The 19,867-nt window shown below is 53.8% G+C and overlaps 1 protein-coding gene across 1 annotated transcript; it reads right to left on the reverse strand.

Annotated features, from left to right (window-relative positions):
* Positions 1-417: 417 nt before the first annotated feature.
* Positions 418-19,219, reverse strand: LOC139672156 (A disintegrin and metalloproteinase with thrombospondin motifs 3-like; the record flags this gene model as incomplete). The annotated part of the gene is made up of 4 exons (XM_071555736.1): positions 19,052-19,219; positions 18,126-18,153; positions 11,943-12,343; positions 418-561 (listed from the first exon to the last, which is right to left on the reverse strand). Coding segments are annotated over exons 1-4 (642 nt in total), but the record flags the coding sequence as incomplete, so codon positions are not given.
* Between the last annotated feature and the right edge of the window lie 648 nt (positions 19,220-19,867).

Consider the following 19,867-nt stretch of genomic DNA (forward strand, 5'->3'; position numbering starts at 1 on the left):
TCCCAAAGCTTCCACGGGCTGCAGCCCCCCAGGACAGATGTGCCCAGGCCCCCTGGTACCGTACCTGCTGCGTGCCCCTCGGGCAGCGTGTCGGGCGCTCGCTGTGGCACCGCCGCCCGCCGGTACACCATGTGCAGCCTCCCTTTCCCCTGTGCCTGCTGCTGCCCTCTTCCCAAAGCTTCCACGGGCTGCAGCCCCCCAGGACAGATGTGCCCAGGCCCCCTGGTACCGTACCTGCTGCGTGCCCCTCGGGCAGCGTGTCGGGCGCTCGCTGTGGCACCGCCGCCCGCCGGTACACCATGTGCAGCCTCCCTTTCCCCTGTGCCTGCTGCTGCCCTCTTCCCAAAGCTTCCACGGGCTGCAGCCCCCCAGGACAGATGTGCCCAGGCCCCCTGGTACCGTACCTGCTGCGTGCCCCTCGGGCAGCGTGTCGGGCGCTCGCTGTGGCACCGCCGCCCGCCGGTACACCATGTGCAGCCTGCCCTTCTCCTCTGCCAGCTGCTGCCCCCTCTCCAGGGGCTCGATGAAGAACTCATCCTCGTCAGTTCGGATCATTCCAGCCTGGGGAGGGACACAGAGAGCATGGCCATGTCACTGCAGAGCCTCAACACCCAGGCTGAGCCCCAAACACAAGGGGCAAGAGGGGCGAAGTGTAAAACACTGAAATATTGCTGTAACCAACAGACTGCTTGTTCCTCTCCCCCAGATCACAGCAATAACAACAGCCTGACATTTTCCAAGGCAGTGGAGACAGAGGGGCAGAGGCAGGTACTGCATTTGCCAGTGAATCTTGCCTGCAAACTGTGCCCCAGCCCAGCAGTTCCCTCCCCCAGGCAGAGCTCGGAGCACGGATTTGTCAAGGCTCCCTCGGAGAAAAGGCTGCAGTGGATTTTCAGGAAAGAAGGATGTAGTGGAAATCTTTTTTGTTGTTTCTTTTCCACAAAAGCACAGTGATGGAGCAATCCAGGAAAGCCCAGTCTGCAATCTTGGAATGCCATTAATTTGACTGCTTTTTTCCTCTAAATTAACGACGTTCAGAATTTCCACCCGCTGAAGGAAGCGGGGTGGGATCTGTGCTGCTGTGGAGCTCTCCAGAGCTGTCCCCAGGATTCTGGGAAAACAGGAAGGCAACAGGACCACTAAAATCCAAAAGCAGCCTTTGGGGCACTGTGGCTGCAATAAATCTACCTGTTCCAGCACCATCTCAGCCCTCAGGGCTGGGGAAGTGGATTAACTTCCTGCTTTCCGACAAACTCGCTCCTCCCAGGGGAGAACCCAGAAAAAACCTGCTCAGGGTCCAGTCAGCACCCCATGGGCACCCACCTTGCTGCCCACCATGTGTCTGCTGAGCATTAACACATTTCACCCCCACAGCCCTCTCCATCCTGGATCCAGCACAGAGCAAACCAAGGGGATTCGTGGAACTAAAGCAATGCAGGAGCAAGTGCTGCTGGAGGTCACAACAGAAGGCAACAAGGCAGCCCACCTAGGAGGGTGTCCTAGAGGACACCAAGCCTTGCATCCTCTCCTGGACAACCCATGGATAAAGCACAACCTGGGAAAATGCACACAGTTGGGTTTGTTCACGTGCAAAAGACTCAGACAAGAATAAGGGAATTAGCAACAATGTAAAGGCTGAGAAAATAACCTACAAGGGCAGGTTAAACTGAGGAATCACCTACCAAGCCAAAATCAACAGCATTCAAGGGGCAACATGACTCCCTATAAATATGCACAGGGTGGTTGCTGGAAAAGAGGAGAGAGCCCTTCATTCAGGAGCACAAGGGAGAGCTGTGGGTGACCATTAAAGGCCACACTGAACTGCAGTGTCACACATCAGGGTGGGATTACCAGGAGTATTTTAGGAAGTCAAACCCCCTGTTTGGAGTGGTTTGTAGGAAGGGTGAGGCACTTCATTCCCAGGGGAGTTTGGGAAAGACCACCCTGGCCTATGAGGAAGGAAAGGGTTTGTTCAGCAGTCACACTGCTGCCATTATCATGCTGCTCAAACTGAGCCCTGAGTGTTACTGGAGGGTGGGACAGGCTCTGGGGTCTGTGCTCTGTCTCCAGCCCAAGCTCTGCTGGGACCTGTATTTTGAACACCTGCTGTTATTTTAAGACAGACTCTCCCCCAGAGAAGGTAATGCTGTAAATTATGGGTGTGCCACAAAGAAACAGTTTTTCAAACACTGATGTGATGCTCTGGGCAACTGAGGTGTTAATTAGCAGCTCTTAAGCCATCTCTGAACAGTGAGAGAACTGAATGGAGACCCAACAGAGGGTTGGTCTACCCAAAGTGGGATTCTGTGTATCCCAAGTCTAGTTCCACTTTCCACCAGCATTTCCTACAAGCATCCAAAATGGAATCCCAGGACCCCGGGTTCCTACACAGAATCATGCAATGGTTTGGGTTAGGAGGGACACTGGAGATCATCCAGTGCCACCTCTGCCATGGGCAGGGACACCTCCCACTGTCCCAGGGTGCTCCAAGCCCTGTCCAGCCTGGCCTGCCAGGGATGGGGAATCCACTCTGGGCAACTGTGCCAGGGCCTGCCCACTCTCAGAGTAAACAATTTCTTCCTAACATCTAATCCAAAGCTTCCCTCCTTCAGCTTAAGGCCATTCCAACTCAATTTCCTTTCTATGGAAACAAAATGAATTAGCCACCCTACACCCCTTACACACTGCAAGCAGAAATCCATATTCCAAATCCATGAGGAATCCCAGCACTAACCCAAGTGTCAGCCCCAGGACACCTGAATCCACACTGACTGTTCAGCTCACAGGGACATCTCTTCCAAGGTTCAGGTCAGGAGGTTCCTGGTGCCATCCCACATCATTCCAGCCAGCATCATCCTCAGCTTCCCCTTCCACCAGTCAAGAACTCAGCAGTCAAACCAAGTCAGGCTCTGCCTCCTGGAAAATGCTTCCTCCTCAGCACTCTGGGGATGGAACCAGCAAACATTTCCAGGGCTCTGCCCCACTCCCCATGCCTCCTTTTTCCCTGCTGGACAATCCCAGGTGGCTGCCAGCTCCGTGCTGCCCCGTGCTCAATAGGAGCCCTGTTGGAAGGCACCAAGAGCTCTGTGTTCCCTCAGTTTCACATCCCAGCCCAGGCCCTGCAGACAGTGCCCCTGCCAAGACAAACAGCTGGGATGGCGCAGGAGGGGCTGCTCCTGGAGACAGCCCTGCAGTCTGCACTGCCCCAGCAGCCCAGAGAAACAGGCCTTTATCACAGAGGTGCTGCCTGGCTGCAAACAGGGAGTCAGCCCCAGACACTGCTCCCTTTCACCCTCTGTGCTGGCCCAGGGTGGGCTCAGGGGTGACTGCAGAGCCTGCGTCACTCCGACCCGCTGCACTCCAGAGGGATCAGCCCCTGGAGTCACACCCACACTGGGGGGGATTGGAAGGAAAAGAACAGCAAAGAGGGCAGCTGTGCCCACAGCACAGTGCCCTTTGCCTGCCTGCCCCAAAACTGAGCCCAGCTTTGGGCAGCTCCGGGTTACACCCTCAGTTCCTTGGGGGGATGTTATTCCTTGTGCCACACTGGATCCATAGTTTGACAAGAATCAACTGATTCTCCAGGTTTCTTTTCAAGAACACTTTAAAAGCTTCTGAAGTTGTAGTTTGCCCACAATGCCCCTCTTGAGTTCGTGCCAGGGCCTCCCCACCCTCACGGGGAAGAATTCCTGCCCAGTATCCCAGCCAGCCCTGCCCTCTGGCACTGGGAAGCCATTCCCCTTGTCCCCAGTCGCACAGTGTCCCTCCCTCTGGCAGGTGAGGGGACCCCAGCCCTGCTGTTTGCAAGGGAAGGAAGGGGAAAGGCATCCAGAGGGGCAGAGTTCCCTCCCTCCACAGCTCCTGCATGTTAAAGTATTTATGGCCTCGACATTCTTGGCATAGAAAGCCCTACAGGGTAGAGGAATGCTGGAAAAAAGGAACATGGCAGCACCGTGCAGGTTGTGCAGAAACAGATGGCACTGATGCAGCTGCTGGTGCCTCCAGAGGAGGTTTGCAGCTGGAATTCCTCCTCTCCATGGAGGTGTCCAGGGCTCAGGGTTTGGGGTGACACAGCCCCATTTCCTGACCCACAGCCCCAGCACCCTTGGAGGGGTTCCCAGAGGAGCAGGCAGCAATTCCACAGCTCATTTTCCCCCTCTGGAAGATCAGTGTGATATAAAATCCATGTTTTATCACATGTCCTGTCCTGGCAGTGCATTTCAGAACTAAAGCAAGAGCTCCTGAAGCATTTTAGGCTCCATCCCTGGAGGGGAACAGAGAGAGCAGAGTGCTGGGATTTTTCTTACTAATTAAATACATTAAAACCTCTTTTTGACTGCAATGCAAGATTCAAACAGGGTCTCACAGCCACCTGGATTGCTCACACAGCACCAGCTTCTCACCAATCACCTGCTACCAGATTTTTAAATCAAAAATCTGCAGCTACGGAGAAAAAAAATCTTATTTGTTCAACCAAATACCAGGATGGAGATTCAGAAACAGGCTGAAAGCACAGGAATGTTTAATATCCTCTTCCAAACTACAGGCACAATCTAGGAAGGAGCAGCTAAAGTGCACTCATACTAAAATACTGAAGATCATCTGCCCAGAGGAATCAAAGCCTCTCAACACACTCATTGTTTTATCACTTGAAGGAGCAAAAGGCATTTGGGAGAGCCACCAAATTAACCAAAATTCTGTTGAATCTGCACAGAAAAAAAAAGAAATTGCAGCATATTACTGGGTCACTGCACTGAGCTCAAAATGAGGCTTTTACTCTCCTCTATAAACATCCCAAAGAAAATTTCTTTATACTGAAATTTCTCACACTTGATTTTCATCCAAAAGTTGGGTTTCTTTCTTCCCCTTTCAGCAAGTCTAAGAAAACTCAGTGGAAGCCCTTCAGAGTCATATGAAAGCAGAGAGAAAAAACCAACGTGGATTTTAGGTGGAAAAATGTGTCTGTCTCTTGTGTTCCTGGCAAAGCTGCCGAGATTGGCTCTAACAGCCACAAAGAGCTGCAGGGCAAGGGCTGGGAGGGCTCTGTCCTTACAGAAGGATGTGGGTGAGAGGAAGGAACAGAAAATCCAGTCCAAGCCATGTGTGAGAAAGGCTCATCTCCTGGGATATAAGGAAGAGAAGGAGAGAGAACTGATGCAGCAGCTTCCTCTGACTGGAAACACTCTGGATCAAGAGCTAGGAAGCCCCCAAGATAGGAATATTTACATCAAGTGGAAAAACCCCCACAGGCATGGTAAAATCTCTCCAAGGAAAATGAAAAGTAGTTTTACACATTTGGTCAGGTATAAAAGGAAAAAAGCCAAGTGGCAGTGGGGTTTGTATGAGGTTGGGAAGTTAATTTACTGTTGTGTTGCTGTTCATTGCAGTTCTCAGCCAAGCTGCAGAAGCACTGGATGAAAACCAACTACCTGTTTAGAGCAGAAGTGAAAGCCAAGACTTTCTGAACAGGAACAACAGTGCTGCAGCTTCAGCCAGCATGGCAAGAAGCTTCTGATAGAACACAAGGACAGGAGAGGGGACCAAGTGGCTTTGCTTTCCCTGCACCTTCCAGAGCCTGGAACAGAGCACGATGGTGACAGGAACACAAAGAGACAGGAACAGGTGAGAGAGACAACCCTTTCCTCAGTGCCCCTGCCCCGTGTTTGCTGCCAGCCTTTGCCTCCTGCCCCGTGTTTGCTGCCAGCCTTTGCCTCCTGCCCCGTGTTTGCTGCCCAGCCTTTGCCTTCTGCCCCTGGCACACCTCAGACCCTGCAGCTGCCCAGCCTTTGCCTCCTGCCCCTGGCACACCTCAGACCCTGCAGCTGCCCAGCCTTTGCCTTCTGCCCCTGGCACACCTCAGACCCTGCAGCTGCCCAGCCTTTGCCTCCTGCCCCTGGCACACCTCAGACCCTGCAGCTGCCCAGCCTTTGCCTCCTGCCCCTGGCACACCTCAGACCCTGCAGCTGCCCAGCCTTTGCCTCCTGCCCCTGGCACACCTCAGACCCTGCAGCTGCCCAGCCTTTGCCTCCTGCCCCTGGCACACCTCAGACCCTGCAGCTCAGAGCCCAAATTCCAGCCCCAAGTGCCTGCAGTGCTGAATAAACAGGGGCCACCAAACTCCAGCCTGACTGTGGCTCCTGTGCCTCCACCCACCATCAATGGGCACCTTGAGGCAGCCCCAGGCAGTGAGCTCTGAGCACATGGGCTATTCCAGTACCTGCTTGCTCTCCTTTGCTGAGACACACACTGTCCCACAGGTGACATGTGGAGGCAGGACAGGGATGAGAGCCCAAGTCATGAGCCCTCTGTGTGTTATCAAGGGGCCACACAACTCAGACAATCTGGGCTTATTACTAAAACTATGAAAAAGGGTTGGATTTACTCATTTTAATAAATTGGGCTGCTTTATTCACTGTTAGCTGTGAGCCTCCAGGAATCAAATCAAAGAAGTGCATGTTGCTTTGGGAACAAAGAGCAAAAAATCCAGAAGGGCCATTCTTTGTCCAAGTGCCCCAACAGAGGCGTTTTGTGCAAATGCATTGCCAGGACTACAAGGTGGGATTTAATATCAGCTACAAAAGAGATGTCCAGAGCAGCACCAGCCACCAGCAGTTGGGTCCAGACCATGCTGAACACATCCTGACCTTCAAAAGCAGTTCCAACCCCTATTTATATTGCTTGAAAGGGAGGAATTACATGTACACCCTTGCTGTGCTGCACAGAAGGATGTTACAAAATCAGACAGAAACTATAAATAAGTCTGAAGCTGTGGCCATCAAGCTGAGCCTTCTTATGCCAGTGTCCAGGCAGACTGTGCCCAGCTGCCTGTTCCCAAACCCCTCCTAGGGAAGGTGACCTGATTAAACAGCTCCATGCTCAGCATCAGCATAACCAGTGGGGCTGAAAATCCCACCTGTTCCCACCTGCCAAGTGTCTGAATCAGCCTCCAGGGACTCTCTCCAGGCTAAAAAGAGAGACAAAAGAGACCAACCACAGCATGAGGCTGTTTAGCCCTGCATTTTCCACCTGTGCCCAGCCTGGGGCAGGGGTTGAGTTCCCAACTCAGGGGTTTCACTGTTCCTGTTGGATGTTCCAGAGAGCCCTCAGGAACCCCCCACAGGCAAGTCCTCCTCTTCTAGAGGGTTCACAGACACCTTGGATATTATTACTGGAGAATAAACAGAGACAAAGAGAAAACCTTCCATGCCAGTTACCAACAAGTGCCTACAAATGCTTCCTATGAGCCAAAAAGTGCCAAACTGCCTCCACTGTTTGGAACAGATTTGCCAAAGGAAAGTAGCTGTGAACATGCACAGACATTTCATGTCTCATCCTTAGAAAAAAGGGATGGCAATCAGCAAGGGAGGAATCATCCCTCACAGTGACAGGGCTGAGCAGATTTGTTTGGGTTTTAATTCACAGAATCACAGACTATTGTGAGTTGGAAGGGACCCACAAGGATCATGGGGTCCCATAATTCCTGCTGGTTGGTCTGTCTCCCAGGCTTTCCCTGGTTCAGCAGCTGCACACCCTGAGCCAGGCAGACTCCTGAGCATCCTCCCTTTGCAAACAGTTGTGCTTCCAAATGAGAGTCTGCAGCCCTGGGCTGGAAGGCCATGGAATCCCAATTAACAAGGAAACCCCAAACAATTTCCAATAAACAACATTTCACTTGGGACCTGAAGCCAAAGATAAAGGCTCCCTGCTGCCTTTGCTCTGTGTACAACCTGAACCATGTGCTGTGGGCTTTGAGGCTGGCACCTTCCACTCCCCAAGGGCTCTGACAACAAATACTGCTGGTTTGACCCAACAACAGCAGAAATGCCCAGCAGAAACCTGTGCAAGGCCCAGGGGAGCCAGGGGAGAAGCCAAGAGGCAGCTCCTCCCTGAGGAATGAAGGGTCCTTCTGCCATGACAAGTGCAGGCACATGCATGTGGGGGTTTTAAACAAACAGGGTTATTTTCCAAGGGAGATTGAGCAGATGTGAAGAGAGGAATTTGCAAAAGTGATGGCAGGCAGATGACTTCCACTGCAGAATTAGATATGCAAACTATTTCAAAACAAAAGCATCCAAATATTTGGGGGTTTCAATGTAAGTTTGACTGAGCAAGAGACCGTGGGCAGACTCTTGCTTTACTAATGCAAATGACAATTATTGCATATATTTACAATCTAGCAATCAAAATTTGGCACCCAAGTGCTCTTTTTTTGTTACTTATGATATCAAACTTCCTTTATAAACTACACATTGTGCAAATTGCTACTCCAGTGGTTCCCTTCACTTTCTCCCAAGAGCTCAGACCCCAGCTGGCTGCTCTGGAGAGTGTCTAAATTCCTTTGAAGTTGAAAATAAATCTCTCCAACAGACATATGGCCCCAGAATTCCTCACTCCTGTTCCAGTTTCTGTTAAGCCACTTTATCTCCCCCTTCACATCTTTAGGAAACACTGAGGATCAAATATTCTAGCTGGGCTGAGAGACACATAGGACAGCAATAGAAAGGCCAGCAATGTTAACTTGCAGTTCCTTTGCTACCCTTTGGAGATGCCAGGAGGAAAATAAGTCAAACAAATCTTCAGGTTTACTTATTCCTGTCACACTCACACAATTAGAGCTCCAACAGACATTCCAACAGCTCAGTTTGGGATGAACAGAGACAAGAGAGACCCAGGAGCATTTATCCTCTCCTCAAAGAAAAAGCCCATGTTTTCCTAGTGCAGACTCTAAAGCCATGGAAAGTACATGAAGTGCCTCTCCTGGGTGCTGTGAGGGGAAAAAGGACACCTTCCACTGTCCCAGGGTGCTCCAAGCCCTGTAACTGAAGGCACACCAGGAGCAGCTTGCCAGCATATGGCACTCCCTGCCAGAGCTGCTGCACTCCTCAGTCTAATTCCACTTAATCCAATTTCTTGTCTCAACACAACAGCTTCATTCAGGATTGCTGCTAAAATCCAGCTCCCAGTCCCAGTCTCTCTCACTGCAAGGGTTCTGTGGGAAGCCACAACTTGCCAGGCAGATGGCTGCTTGGCCTTCATAAGCACTGCCAACAGATTGTCCTGGAAAGCCACACCACACCCCCCAGAACATGCCAAACTGGCACTGGTTATCACCTCTGGTGCAACCACCACTATTTCCTTTCTTTGAGCAAGGGAAGCCAGGGAATTGCAGTGGGAATGGGGATTTGGAGCCATTCCTGCAGCTATTCCCACAGTGCCTGCAGCCACTGCCCAGGTGGGAGCTCTCCTAGCACGGGGTCATCCCAGAATGGAATCCAACCATGGCCAGGAGATGCTGGGTGAGACTCCATGTGATCCCCACCCCACACAGCACGAGGGTCACCATGGCATGAACCTGCCAGGATCCTGCAGGAGGGTTCCCCCACTGCCCCTGCACCTCAGGAGCACAAGGGGAGTGTTGCTGCCTCTCTTTGCCATGGCACTGAATTCATGTGGGATCCACATGCACAGCCTTTCACTCTGGGATCTGGGAATCTGCTGAGGTACAGGGAAATCCCACGTGCTCACAACCAGGCTGAGAATGAACCCTTTACAGTCACAAACCACTCAGTGCTCATGTGAGACCTCCTGAGAAACAAAACTGTATCTAACAGAACAAAAAGTGTGCCCACTTTGTAAATAAACCCTGTAAAGCTCAAAGCTGCTCTTCCTGCCCTATAGGGCAGCCTGTCATTTTGCTGCCTGAGATTGTAGAGAGCTGATTTGGATGCCAAATTCTAAATTCAGCCACCTAAAGGTCACCTTGTAGGTCTAACAATGCCTTTATTATTCATTTTCCTGTTTGCAACACCTCATGCAAGTAAAAAGCAGCCCCAACAAGATGCAGGATTTCTTTCTCTCTCCCACCCCAGTGACACGAAGGGCTTTGCTCATCTAGCTCAGAGCAGTTACCCCAAAGCAAAGCAGTGCAACTGGCTGCCCACATCAGTGTTCTCAAGGACTTAAGGAATGAAGTTCTGCAAATGATATCATTAACATGGGCACAGCAGTGAGCACGGGCACGGCAGTGAGGATGGGCACAGCAGTGAGCACAGCAGTGAGCACGGGCACGGCAGTGAGCACGGGCACAGCAGTGAGCACGGGCACGGCAGTGGGCACAGCAGTGAGCACAGCAGTGAGCACGGGCACGGCAGTGGGCACAGCAGTGAGCACGGGCACGGCAGTGAGCACAGCCCGCAGTGAGCACAGCAGTGAGCACAGCAGTGAGCATGGGCACGGCAGTGAGCACAGCAGTGAGCACAGCAGTGAGCACAGCAGTGAGCACGGGCACAGCAGTGAGCACAGCAGTGAGCACAGCAGTGAGCACAGCAGTGAGCACGGGCACGGCAGTGAGCACAGCAGTGAGCACAGCAGTGAGCACGGGCACGGCAGTGAGCACAGCAGTGAGCACAGCAGTGAGCACGGGCACAGCAGTGAGCACAGCAGTGAGCACAGCAGTGAGCACAGCAGTGAGCACAGCAGTGAGCACGGGCACAGCAGTGAGCACAGCAGTGAGCACAGCAGTGAGCACAGCAGTGAGCACGGGCACAGCAGTGAGCACAGCAGTGAGCACAGCAGTGAGCACAGCAGTGAGCACAGCAGTGAGCACGGGCACAGCAGTGAGCACAGCAGTGAGCACAGCAGTGAGCACAGCCCGCAGTGAGCACAGCAGTGAGCACAGCAGTGAGCACGGGCACGGCAGTGAGCACGGGCACGGCAGTGAGCACGGGCACGGCAGTGAGCACAGCAGTGAGCACGGGCACGGCAGTGAGCACAGCAGTGAGCACAGCCCGCAGTGAGCACAGCAGTGAGCACAGCAGTGAGCACAGCAGTGAGCACGGGCACGGCAGTGAGCACGGGCACGGCAGTGAGCACAGCAGTGAGCACAGGCACAGCAGTGAGCACAGCAGTGAGCACAGCAGTGAGCACAGGCACAGCAGTGAGCACAGCAGTGACCACGGGCACAGCAGTGAGCACAGCAGTGAGCACAGCAGTGAGCACAGCAGTGAGCACGGGCACAGCAGTGAGCACAGCAGTGAGCACAGCAGTGAGCACAGCAGTGGGCACAGCAGTGGGCACAGCAGTGGGCACAGCAGTGGGCACAGCAGTGAGCACAGCAGTGAGCACAGCAGTGAGCACGGGCACAGCAGTGAGCACAGCAGTGAGCACAGCAGTGAGCACAGCAGTGGGCACAGCAGTGGGCACAGCAGTGGGCACAGCAGTGAGCACAGCAGTGAGCACGGGCACAGCAGTGAGCACAGCAGTGAGCACAGCAGTGAGCACAGCAGTGAGCACGGGCACAGCAGTGAGCACAGCAGTGAGCACAGCAGTGAGCACAGCAGTGAGCACAGCAGTGAGCACGGGCACGGCAGTGAGCACAGCAGTGAGCACAGCAGTGAGCACGGGCACGGCAGTGAGCACAGCAGTGAGCACGGGCACGGCAGTGAGCACAGGCACAGCAGTGAGCACAGCAGTGAGCACGGGCACGGCAGTGAGCACGGGCACGGCAGTGAGCACGGGCACGGCAGTGAGCACAGCAGTGAGCACAGCAGTGAGCACAGGCACAGCAGTGAGCACAGCAGTGAGCACAGCAGTGAGCACGGGCACGGCAGTGAGCACAGCAGTGAGCACAGCAGTGAGCACGGGCACGGCAGTGAGCACGGGCACGGCAGTGAGCACAGCAGTGAGCACAGCAGTGAGCACAGCAGTGAGCACAGCAGTGAGCACAGCAGTGAGCACGGGCACAGCAGTGAGCACAGCCCGCAGTGAGCACAGCCCGCAGTGAGCACAGCCCGCAGTGAGCACAGCCCGCAGTGAGCACGGGCACGGCAGTGAGCACAGCAGTGAGCACAGCAGTGAGCACAGCAGTGAGCACGGGCACGGCAGTGAGCACAGCAGTGAGCACGGGCACGGCAGTGAGCACGGGCACACAGCCCCAGCCTTACCAGCCCGTCGCAGTTGCTGATGGCCACGGTGGCCCCGGGGATGTCGGTGATGTCCCCCACGTAGGCACAGTTGGTCCACAGGGGTTCCCTCCTCCACAGCGGCTCCGCAGCGGTGCCAGCCCAGCTGGCATTGCCCCCGTGGCTCCCAGGCTCCTCAGAGTCCTCGTGCCACTCCACCACGGCGCTGGGCGCCAGCAGGCGCGTGTTGGGCGTCAGGCGCAGGTGGAAGTCCCTGCCGAAGGCGCTGACGTTGAAGAACAGCCGGCGGGGCCCCGGGGCCGCCTCGCGCGCCCAGCGCCGCTGGTGACTCGCCGACAGCACGGTGGACACGAAGCTGCCGGTGGCATCGGTGCTGATGGGGATCACCAACCCGTATGGCCTGGGCCTGCCCTTCCGTGGTTCTGCCGGGAGAAACACCAAATCCAGACTGGCATTAGGGGGAGAGCCTGACAGGAGCCCAAGGACTCAAGGATCCCTCTGCCCCACACCCCCTCCAGAGTTCCTGACTTTGCACTCCTGTTTGTACCAACACAAGGCACGTGTCACTGCTCCTTCTGTACCAAGGAATCACAGAATGGTTGGGATGGAAGGGACCTCAAAGCCCATCCAGTGCCACCCCTGCCATGGGCAGGGACACCTCCCACTATCCCAGGTTGATCCCGGCCCTGTCCAACCTGGCCTTGGACACTTCCAGGGATGGGACAGCCACAGCTTCTCTGCCCAACCTGTGCCAGGGCCTGCCCACCCTCACAAGGAACAATTTCTTTCCATCAGTTGTTATTATAAAAATGTTTTGCCTAAAACTTAGAAACCCCTAAATATTCACTGACACTTTTCTGGGGAGTTTCCTGAGGTTCGTGTTTGCTGCCCATCCCCAGGAGAGGCAGAGACCCTTCTGAATGCCCCTGTAAGAAACACCACACAGCTCCAGTTCACACCTGACACAGAACTGCTCACTCCTGTGTCAGGACCCCCAGTAAGATTTTGGAAATTAAGTGCCAGGCTTGGTTACAACCACAATTTGCACACAGATTCCTCAGGAAACACAAACAGGGGGAAAAAAATCCAGTGGATATCACATGGTGCTGATAAATTAATCCATGCCAACAATGGTAAAGGCAGTAACTTTTCCCTCTACAAATCCTCTTACCCAGCAACTTGCTGTTGCCTTTCCTCTGAGTGACAGAGATCAAAACCAACAGAGAAGCTCATTACTAAAACAATCCACAGCACAGAATGGCACAAGTGTTACCTAAATCCTGCCCTCAGTGCAACAGAGAGAGGCCCCAGCCCCAGCACAGCCACACTGCTGGCAACACCAGAGCAGCCCAGTGACCCCTGGCCAAGGCTACGTGTGCTCCAGCAATGTCACCCTCTGTAAAACAAATCCATCACAGGAGGTTATCATTGTGGTGGGACCTCTGTGACCTGGAGGCAACCAGGATATCTGGTGTCTGATGTGCAGGCTGTAAGAGGAGAGGGGCCAGGTCAAGCTGTGGGCCATGCCAGCGCTCCCAACAGAACAAGGGCTCAAGTCTGAGCCAGTGGATTGGACTGTGTGAGAGTTAACAAGACACTCAGCACAGAAACAGTTACTCCCCAGCTCCTCTCTTCCTGGGACAGCTGCTGAAAGCTACATTAGAGTGACGTTACTGACAGCTCCATTTGAAAACCCCCAAGATCAGGTAGCTCTGTTGGTAGTGCTGAGTGCCACCGAGAATTTCTCAAATAAATGTACTTAATTAAGTGAGCTAAATGGTACCTGCTCCCAGTGTGGATCCCACTTGGGCTGAGAATTAATAGAGAAGAGCTCAGGAGCCAGTTCCTCTCTCCTGGCAGCAGAGGCTGCTGGTTTTAAAAGGCACATACACTCAGTGAGTAACTTCAGGAGGAAATTGTTCCTAATGGCTTCACAGAACTGATTCTCATTTTCTTTCAGGCCAGTTACTGAGGAATTTGAAAGAAAAACAATGTCTGGTACTAGTAGGATGCACACAGACATTTCAATTCTTGCACCATGAGTGTATTAATATACAAATTCCATATCCCAGGCACGTGAAAAGCCATTTCAAGCCCACTGGTACCCCACATCCTACAGCCACAGGGTGTGCTGCAGCAGCAGCCAACCCCACCTAGTTTGCCACACACCCTCAAGATCAAGTTCTAAAACTGGCATCCTAATTAGGCCATTATCCTTAGGATAATTCCCATCTAAAACACTGGGAATTCTCAGCCAGGATTGCTAATCTGCCTCCTTAGAGAGGGGACCAAATTAAACCCTAAAGCAATTTCTGTTAATTAGACAGCAGGCCATGCACAGGAGTCAGAGCTGCTGGGCTGTACATCCTAACTGGGTCAGAGTAAAAACTTGCTCCACACATCCCAGTGTTTCAGGGCTGGGATTTCACTCCCAGGCTCATTCCACCTTCTGCCTTGCCCAGATTGCTCCTGGCTCGGCCTTTTCCTTCAGACAGGAGGTTCAGTGCACCACAGGCTGGTGATCCAATTCTGTGCTCAGCACACGACTGAGAAACTGCTCTGCACATCTCACAGGCAGATTCCCACATTTCCACAGGCTGGGGCGAAAAAGGGCTGGTGTGCTACTAAAAACAACCAACTAGCCACAAGAAGGTAGGAACAAAGGGTGGAAAATGAGGACTGTCAAGGGTTTGAGTCAGCAAAGCCTTTTCCAGAGCCTGTAAATGCTGAGCTAGAAGAGGAAATGCCTTTTGTTCAAAGGCAATTAAAATGAAATGGGACATGACTGAATCCCGAAGACATCTGAACTCCTCCACTGACTTACATTACCCTCTTTCCACAGACTGCATGCTCCGAGGAAATGCTATTCCAGCTGCAAGTGTTCCCTTTCCCGAGCTGAAATTTCAGAGTCGATCTGCTCTGCTAATTCAAAGCTGACAGTGCTGATCAGAACAAGAGGAAAACCACTTAACAGCAAATTTTCTCCATTTTTTAAAAATCTGGCTTTAAACTGCTGCTCCAGTTGCACAATGTTTAAGTTGAAAGGAAGCACTTAAGAAGGAACATCACATTCTTTCATTGTGTGCCAAAACACAATTAGCTAGAGAATGCCTCTGAAGAGAGCTGTCCCTGCTTTCCTTGCCCTCAAATACTCATTAAGCTGCAGAATTAACACTGCTGGCTCCCAGGAGCTGTCTTTGCACTGTACAACAGCTGTGGTCAACCGGGATTCAAAAATCCTCAACTTTTTCTATCACCTGCATTTGGAAAAATACTATTTTTTAGGCCAAAGATTCTGTGAAATACATTGATCAAAAATTGCTAATGTGGGTGTCCACAGCAGAATTCCAAGGGCCCAAACATCCACTTGAGAAGATTTCAAAAGCAGAGCCTACGTGGAAATCAGTGGTATCAGTGGAAAAGGAGGAATTTAGGCCAGTTCAGACAAATTATTTTTATGTGTAAACGAAGCCACTCAAGAAAAGAAACGTGGGGGAACTCCTGGTAACCCCCCACCCACACGGCCCCTGCACAGGGCTCTGTTGGCAAGTCCCAGCCAGCCCACACTGACACCATGGGATGACCAGGGAGCTTCCACCAGCTTCCAGAGCTGCCTCACCTCTCTTGGAAGGGGTTTGGATGTGGCTTGAGGGTCAGGAAGCTCAGCTGCCTCACCTGGAGCTCAGGTGACACCTCCAGAGTACCCCTGCGCTGGCACCTTGTGCCTGGAATTCACAAGCTATGGCACAACCAGGCTGCTGGATGGCAGGAGTGCAGCTCTGCATGGAAGAACTGGGGAGAAAACAGTTCCCTGCTGCCACAGGGATGAGGAGGATGAGGAGGATGAGGAGGACAGCGTTTCCACACGGAGACTGCCATGTTCTGGGAGATCACACTTCCATCCCACGGATAGGCACAATGGGATGAGCCAGGGCTGCTCTGGTCACTCAGCAAAGCCATGCTCTGTAAGAGAAGATGGTCTGGAGACCACCAGGGGGTTTGCCATCACCATTTTCTGTCTTCATCGTGGGCTGGTGGCTTCCAGAAACAACAGAGCAGTTGTGGTCCCTCTCAACCACCTGGATCACTCCAGAACTGTTTGCTCTTTTTGGCTGCCTTCAGGTGGCAGAAATGCCCACAGGAAAAGACAAGACAGGAAAGGGTGATGGATTTCTTGAAAATTCCCTCACAACTCCACACCTGAAGAGGGATGAGGCTGTGCAGTACCTGAACACTGCAAGCTGGATGGGTGGAAGCAAAGGACTGCAAGGAGAGAGGCTGCAGTGGGGTACCTTTCCAGTGTCCTCCTTCCTCTGCTTTCCTGTCCCTTGTCCCAGGGACACAGACAGCTCCAGAAACGGCTGCTGTGGTGCTTTAGCAGCCTCTGCAGAGCTGCAGGTGCTCTCTGCAGGCAGCAGGGCCTGGCACTGTTGTGGCACAGGGCAGATTCCAGGTTTCTCCCAGCAGTGGCACTGAGCAGTGATGGAGCTGCGGCGTGGGAGGCTGCAAAGAGGTGAAGATGCAGCACAGCTCTGAGCCATCAGCACCTTCAGGCTGGCTGTGACACTGGTGACACCGGTGACACAGCCCCAGCTCCTCCTGGCAGCCCCCAGGCACTGCAGCACGGTGTGCACAGATGCAGGTAATGAAACGTGGTAACTCCCTGTGCCTGCACCGCAGTCTGTGCTGATATTTCACAAAAATAACCCCCCAGGGGGCTTCAGTTTGCCCGAAGTGACTTTTCAGGCACAAAGATCAGCTGCTGACAGCAGCCAGCCCTGGGCAACTCAAACACACAACAGCGATGCAAAGCGACACTCGGCAGGGGCTCAGAAGTAGGACAGCACATCTGAGACAAACCCAAAGCAGGTTTTGCCTCCAACTCATTAAAACTCTCACTGAACAAGCCATAGTTTGAAGCTGTGGCTGCCCCATCCCTGGGAGTGTCCATGGCCAGGCTGGACAGAGCTTGGAGCAACCTGGGGCAGTGGGAGATGTCCCTGCCCATGGCAGGGGGTGAAATGAGATGATCTTTCAAGTCCCTCCCAGTCCAAACCATTCTGGAATTCCATGGTTCCATACTTTGTGAATCAGAATTTACAGGATCAAATACAAGCCCAAACATTGCTGAGTCTGTGAAAGAAAGGGAGTCGTTAAAGGACAGAAAGTTGTCTTCCAGGTTCAGGAACTCTGCCTGATGTACTGGGTAATTTAAACGATGCATTCCTATATAGCTTCTGGTTTCTGAAATTCCAGCAGAATCCATTTCTCATGGAAAGGACTGGAAATAAAACCCAGGATCAGCATGCCACTGGAAAAACCCTCTGTTTGCCAGTTAGCTTGAAATGTACCTCCCCGTCTCCGCTCCCATTATTCACTGCTCGCAGTGGAAACCAACCCAGAGGGATGCAGTGCCAGAACTGAAATTGAGACAAGGCCTCCAAAATTTAAAGAAATGCCTGAAATTCTTTTCTGAACAAAACCTGGACCAAAACCTCAGGGCTGGAGGTCTAATGGCAACTGGAAGCAGCACTGCCTGGGGTCTATCCCCACTGCTGAAGAGCTCTGCAGCACACCCGTGTGCAGGGACACACTCAGCAGGATGGGGAAAGGCTCAGTTCACTCTGGAAGGGAAGGAGCACACAGGATGGCACTCCCTGGCACTGATGCCCTGGCAGAGGGATGGCAGCTTCCACATCCTTCCACCACCTCTTCCATCCCTCAGAGCACCCGTTAGCCTACATGAACACACATCTCCTGAAGCTGAACAGTGGGTGCACCCTCCTAAGTAAAGGACACTCCCTGTCTTCAGGAAGAGTCCAAGAGGCTGCAGGTGCAGTAGGAAGCACCTCATGGGCACCAAGAGGCACCTTTCCCCTCAGCACCTGCATGTGCCACCACCACCAAACTCGCTGCACGGCACGTTCTTACCCAGTCCATCAGTTTACAAGGCAAGAGCCAACAGCTCCAGATTTTATAACTCCTGGAGGAAGCACAGACACTTTGGGATGCCAAACCACAGCACGAGAGGACATGCAAATTCAATCCCTGCCACGTCACCGTGCAACTACCAGTGCTCCTGGGTGGCAATGCTGGGGAATGCTCGTCTGCATACAGATCATTGCTCCGGAAAACAACTACTTTGTTGAGCTTGCTTCTCTTATTTCTGTTTGGATAGCAGCAACAATAGCCAAAAAGACTCACCTATTTGGATCTGCTGTTCTTTACCAGCCTGCAGAAGAGAAAAGAAACACATGCACCAAGTTGTCAGCACAATTACTATGCAATGGGGGACGGCAGAAGGCTGAAAAATCACTTGGTCTGTGCTGCACTATTTTATATGTTTCTGCTTTTGGTTTCCAGGGAGGGCAATTCTTCCTTAACTGAACAAACAGCTGTTCCCACCACCAGTATAATACTAACAGAGTCTGTAGCATCTTTAGCATAAAGGGAGCTGCTAAACAGCTCTGATTCAGAACGACCCATTCCATACATTGTGACACTGTGCCAAAAAGTAACATTGGTGAGCAAAGCAAGGCTCTAATGCCAGGACTGCAAGGAGCTCCAAGGGGCACGGGTGCTTGGGCAGAGAGCTGGCAGCTCTTCTTTGGATGTGTGCTGGAGAACGGGAAAGCCAAGTGCACTCCCCGAGTGACCGCAGGGACGGGGGCTGCGACCTGATGCCACGGCGTGGTGCTCGCTCTTGCCAGGGGAACGGGACCCGGGGAGACGGGATGCAGAGAGCAGGGATGCAGAGCAGGGAGCCGGGGAGACGGGATGCTGAGAGCAGGGATGCAGAGAACAGGGAGCCGGGGAGACGGGATGCTGAGAGCAGGGATGCAGAGCAGGGAGCCGGGGGGGACGGGATGCTGAGAGCAGGGATGCAGAGCAGGGAGCTGGGGGGACGGGATGCTGAGAGCAGGGATGCAGAGAACAGGGAGCCCGAGGGATGGGATGCAAAGAACAGGGATGCAGAGCAGGGAGCCCGCGCTGTCGCTGGGGATGCCGTGCCCGCTCGGGGCTGCTCGGATGCGGCGGGGAGGGCGGACAGCCGCCGGGCATCAAGGGAGGGCAGGGAGCGGCAGCGGGACCCCGAGGGAAGGCAGGGCAGGGGTTCCTCCGTCACTCACCTGCCGGCCGGGCGCAGCGCGGGCCCCCAGGAGCGCGGCTGCCACTACCCAGAGGGGCAGGAGCAGCATCCCGAGCCGGCCCCGGCCCCGGCCGCGCTCCGCCCGCTGCTGCTGTGCCGCTGCGTGCCTGCCCTGCGGGGCGGTGCGGGCCGGGGCCGGCGGGCGGACGGACGGAGAGGCGGCGAGTCCCGCACCGCCTGTTGCTGCGCTGATAAACCCGCGGCGGCTCCGCCTCCGCCCGGCCCGGCCCGGCCCGCGCTCCACGTCAGGGACCGCCGGGGAACCCGCCCGGCCCCGCGCACACACACAGACGCACATACACACACAGACACACAATCGCCGAGACATCCTCCCGCCGCGCACCCCGTCCTTCCTGCGGGTGCCTGAAAGCCACCAGGAAACGCCTTTCCCTTCCACCCACCCATCGCTCGCTGCCCGCACAGGGATGCTGCCATCACACCCCGGCACGGGCTCCCAGAGCAGCTGCCCAGCCTGGCACCACAGCCCCAAGCTTCGGTATTTCCCAGCAACCCAAGATAGTGCAGCGAAAGCTACTGAGTCTTAAGTTTTGGTTGGAAAGAACCTTAAAAGTTCATCTCGTGGCAGGGACACCTTCCACCAGCCCAGGGTGCTCCAAGTGCCATCCAACCTGGCCTGGGACACTCCCAGGGCAGGGGCAGCCACAGCTTCGCTGGGCACCTGTGCCAGGGCCTCATCAATAAAAAACTTCCTTCTATCTAACCTCAATTGTCTCTCCTTCAGTTTAAACCATCACCCCGTGCCCTGTGACAACAGTTCCCACGGGTCCCACTGGAC

This window comes from Pithys albifrons, chromosome 5 (assembly GCF_047495875.1).
Source record: "Pithys albifrons albifrons isolate INPA30051 chromosome 5, PitAlb_v1, whole genome shotgun sequence".
Lineage (NCBI taxonomy): Eukaryota > Metazoa > Chordata > Aves > Passeriformes > Thamnophilidae > Pithys > Pithys albifrons.